The sequence below is a fragment of the Somniosus microcephalus genome, unplaced genomic scaffold (genome assembly GCF_052327205.1).
Source record: "Somniosus microcephalus isolate GS21.2 unplaced genomic scaffold, FLI_Smic_1.0 unresolved_chr4, whole genome shotgun sequence".
Classification (NCBI taxonomy): domain Eukaryota; kingdom Metazoa; phylum Chordata; class Chondrichthyes; order Squaliformes; family Somniosidae; genus Somniosus; species Somniosus microcephalus.
Window position 1 is genome coordinate 34,831,338 of NW_028225182.1, and position 12,049 is coordinate 34,843,386.

The 12,049-nt window shown below is 57.4% G+C and overlaps 1 protein-coding gene across 2 annotated transcripts in view; it reads left to right on the top strand.

Moving 5' to 3' along the window:
- Positions 1 to 12,049, top strand: part of LOC147090505 (eukaryotic translation initiation factor 5A-1-like) — a 44,599-nt gene that overhangs the window by 22,313 nt on the left and 10,237 nt on the right. For both annotated transcript variants that reach the window (XM_085977282.1, XM_085977281.1), the window contains exon 3: positions 11,549 to 11,653. In XM_085977282.1, the coding sequence (XP_085833408.1) occupies positions 11,549 to 11,653 (105 nt within the window). The remainder of the gene's footprint in view (positions 1 to 11,548; positions 11,654 to 12,049) is intronic.

Genomic DNA, 12,049 nt, shown 5'->3' on the forward strand with positions numbered 1-12,049 from the left:
CCGCATAAGAGATTAGCGTGTAAAGTTAAGGCACACAGGATTGGGGGCAAGGTATTGACTTGGATAGAGAACTGGTTGGCAGACAGGAAGCAAAGAGTTGGAATAAACGGGTCTTTTTCCGAGTGGCAGGCAGTGATTAGTGGGGTACCGCAGGGATCGGTCCTTGGACCCCAGCTATTCACAATATATATTAATGATCTAGACAAGGGAAATAGATGTAATATCTCCAAATTTGCAGACGACACAAAGCTGGGTAGGCGTGTGTGCTGTGAGGAGGATGCCGAGAAACTCCAGGATGATTTGGACAGGTTGGGTGATTGGGCAGAAGCATAGCAGGTGCAATATAACGTGGATAAATGTGAGGTTATCCACTTTGGTGGCAAAAACAGGAAGGCAGATTATTATCTGAATGGCAATAGATTGGGAGAAGGGGAAGTGCAACGAGACCTGGGTGTCCTTGTGCACTAGTCGCTGAAGGTAAGCATGCAGGTGCAGCAGGTGGTTAAGAAGGCAAATGGTATGTTGGCCTTTGTAGCGAGAGGGTGTAGGGGGGCATCTTTTACCTGGTTTATAGTAATTTACCTTCCTTTACCTGATTTACGGTAATTTACCTGGTCAAGCAGCTTTTTGCTGCTGCACTCTGACCAATCCCAATCAGCGGTTTCGAATCGCTAAACCCACCCTCCCAGTTCTGACTGGAGGAACTTGTAATGAATGATATATTAAAACGGACAAATGGTCTGGATATGAGAGAGTCAAATTTTATTAAACTAAGAAACGACACCACACGATTTTAGTAATCACTGTAAAATTGCTTAACGGGAAGGCAGACGGCAAAAACGAGGGATAAATGGCTACAATGTTAACCTTCCAATCTTAGCAACATTTCCCTTAAATTACCACCCCTTTACTTCTCACTAAGTTGACTTGTGGAAGGCCAGAAAAATATATGCTCACCACTATAATGCCAGCGCCATGCTCCACGAGATCTTCACTGTCCTGAAGCAAAGAAACACCCCAGTGTTTTAAAAGTAAACTGCTGGTGTTCTTACTTCTTCAGACAGACTTCCACACTGTAGAAGGCAGGCGAGAGAGAGAGATGCTTCTCAGAAGCTATCTTTATATACCCCAACATTGGGGCCGAGATGTTCCTGCCCAAACCCAAGTTCATCTGGGCTAAAGCAAAAGGGATCCAACTGCCCTATTGTCTGGGATGGGTTTCGAATAAAGCTTGGAGTGGTTTTAATGTGTCTTCATTCTGGGGGCTGAAATGTTCCCGCCCACATCTGGAGTTTTCTGGGCTAACAAAAGGGATACAACTGCCCCATTGTCTAGTAATGGGTGATTCAAACCCATTCATTCTTAAACTGTTCCTTTTCTTAGTTTGAGTGTCTTTTTCAAAAGTCTGTGCTGAGCCTTCGAACCATCTCCATTCACCCTGATGGGTTTTGAATGGAGTTGTATTACTATGTAAACAGAAACCCATTGTGGTCACTGAAGCTGCAGCCTCAAGTGGTTTAATCCCTTATGTCAACAAGGTAGCAGTTTCTTGCAAACAAACATGGATTGTCTCTGGAGGGAGGGGAAACTCCCTTTTGATTGACAGAATTTGACTGCCATGGCTTCACAGACACAGAAAGCAGCTTCCAGGCCCCTTTGTCCTTGGCCATGTTTCTGACGGCCATTTGATCCCTGGGCAAATTACCAAACTCGAGTGCATTTTTAAAATAAAATGTACTGTCTTAAGGTGTGTGTTTTTTTTACAAAGTTCTTTGATTCCGGTGTTGCCCAAGTGCTGCCTAGCTCAACGCAGCCTTTTGCGGTTCTGGGCACGTTTTAAAACATTGTCCAACCCAGAGGCAATTTAAATCACGCAAAGTCTTCGTCCACGATGTAGATTAATATTTCCCGATCTTTGGGGACGGAGGGGATTTTTGCGAACCCCTACAAGGGTTTGAGTACAGGAACAAGGATGTCTTGCTGCAGTTGTACAGGGCCTTGGTGAGACCACATCTTGAGTATTGTGTGCAGTTTTGGTCGCCTTATCTGAGGAAGGATGTTCTTGCCATGGAAGGAGTTCAGTGAAGATTCACCAGGCTGATACGTCATTCCTGCCATCCCAGGTATGAGGAGAGATTGGGTCGATTGGGCTTGTACTCACTGGAGTTTAGAAGAATGAGAGGGGATCTCATTGAAACTTATAAAATTCTGACAGGACGGGACAGACTAGATGCAGGAAAGATGTTCCCGATGGTCGGGGGAGTCCAGAACCAGGGGTCACAGTCTAAGGATAAAGGGTACGCCATTTAGGACAGAAATGAGGAATTTCTTCACCCAGAGAGTGGTGAACCTGTGGAATTCTCTACCACAGAAGGCAGTAGAGGCCAATTCATTAAATATATTCAAGAAGGAGTTGGATATATTCCTTAAGGCTAAAGGGATCAAGGGGTATGGGGAGAAAGCAGGGACCGGGTACCGAATTTGGATGATCAGCCATGATCTCATTGAATGGCGGAACAGGCTCGAGGGGCCGAATGGCCTACTCCTGCTCCTATCTTCTATGTTTCTATGGTGAACCTGTGGAATTCTCTACCACACAAGGCAGTTGAGGTCAATTTATTAAATACTAGCTGGAGTGCCCGGATGTGCCGAGGGTTTTTTGAGGGCATGTTGTTGTTGGAAGTGAGAGAGAGAGAGCGACTGGGGGGGGAGAGCGAGCGACTGGGGGGGAGAGAGAGCGACCGGGGGGGGAAGAGAGAGAGCGACTGTGGGGGGAAGAGAGAGAGCGACTGGGGGGGGGAAGAGAGAGAGCGACTGGGGGGGGGAAGAGAGAGAGCGACTGGGGGGGGGAAGAGAGAGAGCGACTGGGGGGGGGGAAGAGAGAGAGCGACTGGGGGGGGAAGAGAGAGAGCGCGACTGGGGGGGGAAGAGAGAGAGCGACTGGGGGGGAAGAGAGAGAGCGACTGGGGGGGAAGAGAGAGAGCGACTGGGGGGGGAAGAGAGAGAGCGACTGGGGGGGGAAGAGAGAGAGCGACTGGGGGGGGAAGAGAGAGAGCGACTGGGGGGGAAGAGAGAGAGCGACTGGGGGGGAAGAGAGAGAGCGACTGGGGGGGAAGAGAGAGAGCGACTGGGGGGGGAAGAGAGAGAGCGACTGGGGGGGGGAAGAGAGAGAGCGACACGGGGGGGGGAAGAGAGAGAGCGACTGGGGGGGGAAGAGAGAGAGCGACTGGGGGGGGGAAGAGAGAGAGCGACTGGGGGGAAGAGAGAGAGCGACTGGGGGGAAGAGAGAGAGCGACTGGGGGGGGGGGAAGAGAGAGAGCGACTGGGGGGGAAGAGAGAGAGCGACTGGGGGGGAAGAGAGAGCGACTGGGGGAAGAGAGAGAGCGACTGGGGGGGGAAGAGAGAGAGCGACTGGGGGGGGGGAAGAGAGAGAGCGACTGGGGGGGGGGGAAGAGAGAGAGCGACTGGGGGGGGAAGAGAGAGCGACTGGGGGGGGAAGAGAGAGAGCGACTGGGGGGGAAGAGAGAGAGCGACTGGGGGGGGGGGAAGAGAGAGAGCGACTGGGGGGGGAAAGAGAGAGCGACTGGGGGGAAGAGAGAGAGCGACTGGGGGGAAGAGAGAGAGCGACTGGGGGGAAGAGAGAGAGCGACTGGGGGGGAGAGAGAGCGACTGGGGGGAAGAGAGAGCGAGCGACTGGGGGGGAAGAGAGAGAGCGACTGGGGGGGGAAGAGAGAGAGCGACTGGGGGGGAAGAGAGAGAGCGACTGGGGGGGAAGAGAGAGAGCGACTGGGGGGGGGAAGAGAGAGAGCGACTGGGGGGGGAAGAGAGAGAGCGACTGGGGGGGAAGAGAGAGAGCGACTGGGGGGGAAGAGAGAGAGCGACTGGGGGGGGAAGAGAGAGAGCGACTGGGGGGGGGAAGAGAGAGAGCGACTGGGGGGGGAAGAGAGAGAGAGCGACTGGGGGGGGAAGAGAGAGAGAGCGACTGGGGGGGGGAAGAGAGAGAGCGACCGGGGGGGAAGAGAGAGAGCGACCGGGGGGGAAGAGAGAGAGCGACCGGGGGGGAAGAGAGAGAGCGACCGGGGGGGAAGAGAGAGAGCGACCGGGGGGGAAGAGAGAGAGCGACCGGGGGGGGGGGGGGAAGAGAGAGAGCGACCGGGGGGGGGGGGGGAGAGAGAGAGCGACCGGGGGGGGGGGGGGGGAAAGAGAGAGAGCGACTGGGGGGGGAAGAGAGAGAGAGAGCGACTGATCAGCCATGATCTTATTGAATGGTGGAACGGGCTTGAGGGGCCGAATGGCCTACTCCTGCTCCTATCTTCTGTTTCTGGCTTCCTGTGTCTGCCTCCTGCCTCTCCTGCCAGTGACACAGCCTTCAGCCACCTTGGCTCAACCTGGAACGCTCTGCCTAACTCCTTCTCTAGTCAAAAGCCTCCTCCCCACCGGACTGTTACCCCCCTCCCCACACCCCCCCCGGCCCCTTTTTTTTCTTGAAATATTGCACAACAATGTGCATTTATACGGCGCCTTTAACATAGTAAAATGTCCCACGTGCTTCACAGGAGTGTTATAAAACAAAATGTGACACCCGAGGCGATATTGGGGCCAAGAGGTCGGTTTTAAGGAGCGGCTTAAAGGAGGAACGAGAGACGGAGAGGCTCAGGGTCCAGGCAGCTGAAGGCACGGCCGCCAATGGTGGAGCGATTAAAATCGGGGATACTCGAGAGGCCAGAATTGGAGAATCGTAGATATCGCTGGGGTTTGGGGGACTGGAGGAGATTAGAGAGAGAGGGAGGGGCGAGGCCATGGAGGAATTTGAAAACAATGATGAGACTGTCTTCCCTCTCTGTGAAGTGCCTTGCCGTATTTATTGTGTTAAAGGTACGAGCTTGTTCAGGCTCTGGGCTTGCTTCCTGTTCTGTGCTGAGGTCGCTGATCTCAACGGAGGCGGGGTGGGGGTGTTACTTCAGTGTCTGGTGTGTACGGAAGGGGCCAGTGTGAGGGGCTCCTGAATCCTCTTGTCTGATCCCAGCTGGCGAGGGTGCATGTGAAATACCGGCTGAGCTCGGTCGCCCGCGTCTGCCGACACACTCACCCGAGCGAGGGGTGGTCATTTTCAGGTGCAGCTCGACCCCTTCATTCCACCAGTGGGACAGCTTGGGAACTCTGAGGGTTCGAGCTCTGTCCATGGTCACTGTGGACAGTCCGAGCTCCGTACAGAGGGTGCAGGCTCTGTCCATGTTCACTGTGGACAGTCCGAGCTCCGTACAGAGGGTGCAGGCTCTGTCCGTGGTCACTCCGGACAGTCCGAGCTCCGTACAGAGGGTGCAGGCTCTGTCCATGGTCACTCCGGACAGTCCGAGCTCCGTACAGAGGGTGCAGGCTCTGTCCATGGTCACTCCGGACAGTCCGAGCTCCGTACAGAGGGTGCAGGCTCTGTCCGTGGTCAGTCCGAGCTCCGTACAGAGTGCAGGCTCTGCCGATGGTCACTCCGGAAAGTCCGAGCTCCGTACAGAGGGTGCAGGCTCTGTCCGTGGTCACTCCGGACAGTCCGAGCTCCGTACAGAGGGTGCAGGCTCTGTCCGTGGTCACTCCGGACAGTCCGAGCTCCGTACAGAGGGTGCAGGCTCTGTCCATGGTCACTCCGGACAGTCCGAGCTCCGTACAGAGGGTGCACGCTCTGTCCATGGTCACTCCGGACAGTCCGAGCTCCGTACAGAGGGTGCAGGCTCTGCCGATGGTCACTCCGGACAGTCCGAGCTCCGTACAGAGGGTGCAGGCTCTCTCCGTGGTCACTCCGGACAGTCCGAGCTCCGTACAGAGGGTGCAGGCTCTGTACATGGTCACTCCGGACAGTCCGAGCTCCGTACAGAGGGTGCAGGCTCTGTCCGTGATCACTGTGGACAGTCCGAGCTCCGTACAGAGGGTGCAGGCTCTGTCCGTGGTCACTGTGGACAGTCCGAGCTCCGTACAGAGGGTGCAGGCTCTGTCCATGGTCACTCCGGACAGTCCGAGCTCCGTACAGAGGGTGCAGGCTCTGTCCGTGGTCACTGTGGACAGTCCGAGCTCCGTACAGAGGGTGCAGGCTCTGTCCATGGTCACTGTGGACAGTCCGAGCTCCGTACAGAGGGTGCAGGCTCTGTCCGTGGTCACTCCGGACAGTCCGAGCTCCGTACAGAGGGTGCAGGCTCTGTCCATGGTCACTCCGCACAGTCCGAGCTCCGTACAGAGGGTGCAGGCTCTGTCCGTGGTCACTGTGGACAGTCCGAGCTCCGTACAGAGGGTGCAGGCTCTGTCCATGGTCGCTCCGTACAGAGGGTGCAGGCTCTGTCCGTGATCACTCCGGACAGTCCGAGCTCCGTACAGAGGGTGCAGGCTCTGTCCATGGTCACTGTGGACAGTCCGAGCTCCGTACAGAGGGCGCAGGCTCTGTCCATGGTCACTCTGGACAGTCCGAGCTCCGTACAGAGGGTGCAGGCTCTGTCCATGGTCACTCCGGACAGTCCGAGCTCCGTACAGAGGGTGCAGGCTCTGTCCATGGTCACTCCGGACAGCCCGAGCTCCGTACAGAGGGTGCAGGCTCTGTCCGTGGTCACACCGGACAGTCCGAGCTCCGTACAGAGGGTGCAGGCTCTGTCCAGGGTCACTCCGGACAGTCCGAGCTCCGTACAGAGGGTGCAGGCTCTGTACATGGTCACTGTGGACAGTCCGAGCTCCGTACAGAGGGTGCAGGCTCTGTCCACTGTCACTGTGGACAGTCCGAGCTCCGTACAGAGGGTGCAGGCTCTGTCCATGGTCACTCCGGACAGTCCGAGCTCCGTACAGAGGGTGCAGGCTCTGTCCGTGGTCACTGTGGACAGTCCGAGCTCCGTACAGAGGGTGCAGGCTCTGTCCGTGGTCACTGTGGACAGTCCGAGCTCCGTACAGAGGGTGCAGGCTCTGTCCATGGTCACTGTGGACCGTCCGAGCTCCGTACAGAGGGTCCAGGTTCTGTCCGTGGTCACTCTGGACAGTCCGAGCTCGGTACAGAGGGTGCAGGCTCTGTCCGTGGTCACTCCGGACAGTCCGAGCTCCGTACAGCGGGCGCAGGCTCTGTCCGTGGTCACTCCGGACAGTCCGAGCTCCGTACAGCGGGCGCAGGCTCTGTCCGTGGTCACTCCGGACAGTCCGAGCTCCGTACAGCGGGCGCAGGCTCTGTCCGTGGTCACTCCGGACAGTCCGAGCTCCGTACAGCGGGCGCAGGCTCTGTCCGTGGTCACTCCGGACAGTCCGAGCTCCGTACAGCGGGCGCAGGCTCTGTCCGTGGTCACTCCGGACAGTCCGAGCTCCGTACAGCGGGCGCAGGCTCTGTCCGTGGTCACTCCGGACAGTCCGAGCTCCGTACAGCGGGCGCAGGCTCTGTCCGTGGTCAGTCCGAGCTCCGTACAGAGGGCGCAGGCTCTGACCGTGGTCACTCCGGACAGTCCGAGCTCCGTACAGAGGGCGCAGGCTCTGTCCGTGGTCACTCCGGACAGTCCGAGCTCCGTACAGAGGGCGCAGGCTCTGTACGTGGTCACTCCGGACAGTCCGAGCTCCGTACAGCGGGCGCAGGCTCTGTCCGTGGTCAGTCCGAGCTCCCTACAGAGGGCGCAGGCTCTGTCCAGGGTCACTCCGGACAGTCCGAGCTCCGTACAGAGGGCGCAGGCTCTGTACGTGGTCACTCCAGACAGTCCGAGCTCCGTACAGAGGGCGCAGGCTCTGTACGTGGTCACTCCGGACAGTCCGAGCTCCGTACAGAGGGCGCAGGCTCTGTCCGTGGTCACTCCGGACAGCCCGAGCTCCGTACAGCGGGCGCAGGCTCTGTCCGTGGTCACTCCGGACAGCCCGAGCTCCGTACAGCGGGCGCAGGCTCTGTCCGTGGTCAGTCCGAGCTCCCTACAGAGGGCGCAGGCTCTGTCCAGGGTCACTCCGGACAGTCCGAGCTCCGTACAGAGGGCGCAGGCTCTGTACGTGGTCACTCCGGACAGTCCGAGCTCCGTACAGAGGGCGCAGGCTCTGTACGTGGTCACTCCGGACAGTCCGAGCTCCGTACAGAGGGCGCAGGCTCTGTACGTGGTCACTCCGGACAGTCCGAGCTCCGTACAGAGGGCGCAGGCTCTGTACGTGGTCACTCCGGACAGTCCGAGCTCCGTACAGAGGGCGCAGGCTCTGTCCGTGGTCACTCCGGACAGTCCGAGCTCCGTACAGAGGGCGCAGGCTCTGTCCGTGGTCACTCCGGACAGTCCGAGCTCCGTACAGAGGGCGCAGGCTCTGTCCGTGGTCACTCCGGACAGTCCGAGCTCCGTACAGAGGGCGCAGGCTCTGTCCGTGGTCACTCCGGACAGTCCGAGCTCCGTACAGAGGGCGCAGGCTCTGTCCGTGGTCACTCCGGACAGTCCGAGCTCCGTACAGAGGGCGCAGGCTCTGTCCGTGGTCACTCCGGACAGTCCGCGCTCCGTACAGAGGGCGCAGGCTCTGTCCGTGGTCACTCCGGACAGTCCGAGCTCCGTACAGAGGGCGCAGGCTCTGTCCGTGGTCACTCCGGACAGTCCGAGCTCCGTACAGAGGGCGCAGGCTCTGTCCGTGGTCACTCCGGACAGTCCGAGCTCCGTACAGAGGGCGCAGGCTCTGTCCGTGGTCACTCCGGACAGTCCGCGCTCCGTACAGAGGGCGCAGGCTCTGTCCGTGGTCAGTCCGAGCTCCGTACAGAGGGCGCAGGCTCTGTCCGTGGTCAGTCCGAGCTCCGTACAGAGGGCGCAGGCTCTGTCCGTGGTCAGTCCGAGCTCCGTACAGAGGGCGCAGGCTCTGTCCGTGGTCACTCCGGACAGTCCGAGCTCCGGACAGAGGGCGCAGGCTCTGTCCGTGGTCACTCCGGACAGTCCGAGCTCCGTACAGCGGGCGCAGGCTCTGTCCGTGGTCACTCCGGACAGTCCGAGCTCCGTACAGCGGGCGCAGGCTCTGTCCGTGGTCACTCCGGACAGTCCGAGCTCCGTACAGCGGGCGCAGGCTCTGTCCGTGGTCACTCCGGACAGTCCGAGCTCCGTACAGCGGGCGCAGGCTCTGTCCGTGGTCACTCCGGACAGTCCGAGCTCCGTACAGCGGGCGCAGGCTCTGTCCGTGGTCACTCCGGACAGTCCGAGCTCCGTACAGCGGGCGCAGGCTCTGTCCGTGGTCACTCCGGACAGTCCGAGCTCCGTACAGCGGGCGCAGGCTCTGTCCGTGGTCACTCCGGACAGTCCGAGCTCCGTACAGAGGGCGCAGGCTCTGTCCGTGGTCAGTCCGAGCTCCGTACAGAGGGCGCAGGCTCTGTCCGTGGTCACTCCGGACAGTCCGAGCTCCGTACAGAGGGCGCAGGCTCTGTACGTGGTCACTCCGGACAGTCCGAGCTCCGTACAGAGGGCGCAGGCTCTGTACGTGGTCACTCCGGACAGTCCGAGCTCCGTACAGAGGGCGCAGGCTCTGTACGTGGTCACTCCGGACAGTCCGAGCTCCGTACAGAGGGCGCAGGCTCTGTACGTGGTCACTCCGGACAGTCCGAGCTCCGTACAGAGGGCGCAGGCTCTGTACGTGGTCACTCCGGACAGTCCGAGCTCCGTACAGAGGGCGCAGGCTCTGTACGTGGTCACTCCGAGCTCCGTACAGAGGGCGCAGGCTCTGTACGTGGTCACTCCGGACAGTCCGAGCTCCGTACAGAGGGCGCAGGCTCTGTACGTGGTCACTCCGGACAGTCCGAGCTCCGTACAGAGGGCGCAGGCTCTGTCCGTGGTCACTCCGGACAGTCCGAGCTCCGTACAGAGGGCGCAGGCTCTGTACGTGGTCACTCCGGACAGTCCGAGCTCCGTACCGAGGGCGCAGGCTCTGTACATGGTCACTGTGGACAGTCCGAGCTCCATACAGAGGGCGCAGGCTCTGTACATGGTCACTGTGGACAGTCCGAGCTCCATACAGAGGGCGCAGGCTCTGTACATGGTCACTCTGGACAGTCCAAGCCACCGCAGGCCCCATTGTCATGAGCATGAAGCAAATGCTGCAACATAGGAACCATTCTCGGCCATTTGTCCCAAAGCGCATGGCCACCATCTCTTTGCATAGACATTTGGATAGAGTGACAGACGCGATGCATAGACAGAGATATAGAGATAAATAGGTATAGGCAGATTTACATAGAATAGAAGAGCAGGAAATTATGCTTGAACTGTATAAAACACGAGTTAGGCCACAGCTAGAGTACAGCGTACGATTCTGGTCACCACGTTACAGGAAAGATGTGATCGCACTTGAGGGTAGAGAGGGGATTTAAGAAGATGTTGCCGGGACTGGAGAATTTTAGCTGTGAGGAAAGATTGGATAGGCTGGGGTTGTTTTCTAGAGAACAGAGGCGGTTTCGGGGAGATTTAATTGAGGTGTATAAAATTGAGAGGCCTAGACAGTGGATAGGGAGGACCTATTTCCCTTAGCAGAGGGGTCAAACCACCTTCAGGAGAAGCCCCAGACCCCCGGGGCTGAACAAGCAGCTGGAGGCTCGTAACACGTCGGAAGATGTTTGCTTAACGCTGATGTACCCTCTGCTGCCAGGCACCTGGAAATCGGGGGGGGGGGGGGGGCGGGAGGTGCGCAAGACAACAACTTGTGTTGGTATCGTGCCTTTGGCATAGTAGAACGTCCCAAGGCGCTTCACAGGAGCGTTATCAAACAAAAATTGACACTGAGCCACATAAGACAGACTAGATGCAGGAAGGCTGTTCCCGATGCTGGGGGAGTCCAGAACCAGGGGTCACAGTCTAAGGATAAGGGGTAAGCCATCAAGGACGGATGAGGAGGAATTTCTTCACCCAGAGAGTGGTGAACCTGTGGAATTCTCTACCACAGAAGACAGTTGAGACCAATTCATTAAATATATTCAAGAAGGAGTTGGATATATTTCTTAAGGCTAAAGGGATCAAGGGATATGGGGAGAAAGCAGGGACCGGGTACTGAATTTGGAGGATCAGCCATGATCTCATTGAATGGCGGAGCAGGCTCGAGGGGCCGAATGGCCTACTCCTGCTCCTATCTTGTATGTTTCTATAACCAGGGGCTGTAGATTTAAAGTAACTGGTAGAAGGATTAGAGGGGAGTTGAGGAGAACTTTTTTCACCCAGAGGGTGGTGGGGTGGTAGAGGCAGAAACCCTCATCGCATTTAAAAAGTACTTGGATATGCGCTTGAAGTGCCGTAACCTGCAGGGCTACGGACCAAGAGCTGGGAAGTGGGATTAGGCTGGAGAGCTCTTTTTCAGCCGGCTCAGACACGATGGGCCGAATGGCCTCTTTCTGTGCTGTAAATGTCTATATAAACTGGATGTAGATAGAACTCCGAGACAGGGATAAAGACACACTGTATATTAAAAATCTTGCATCTGTGCACGCCTCTTGTCAGCGTTTCCATTATAAATTCCTCTGTGTCCGCCTTTCTAACAGAAACTGCCCTGTGTAAAACTTATCTTGCTGTAGTTACTTGTGCCAGTCACCTCACCATCTCTGCTCTGTTGGTACTAGGTTCACTTGGTGGGCATCGATCTATTCACCGGCAAGAAATATGAGGACATCTGCCCTTCCACCCATAACATGGATGTGCCCAACATCAGAAGATCCGACTACCAGGTAGGGACTGACGTAAGAAAACTACTAGGCACTTGGTCTAAGCGTTAAACAAAGCTTTAATCAACTGTTTTTCAACATGGAGGTCTAGTTGTGTCCTTCACTAGTTCCTGTTAAAGAATGTCCTGAGCAAGCTGGGCCCATGCCTGAGCATTTATACTCTCCCTGGACAGCGCCACCAGCAGGCCGCCCAGTATTATTTCATAAGTCATTTGCACATGAATGACCAGATTCAATTCAGGGACCTCGCAGATCGGTGGGAGGGGCAGTGCTGGAGGTCTGGTCTGCGCGCCGGGGGGGGGGGGTGCTGCTCCTGGAGTGTTGCCATCTGACACACCTCTTTATTACAAGGGGGTTGGAGTGCAAGAGTAAGGAAGTCTTGCTACAATTCTCCAGGGC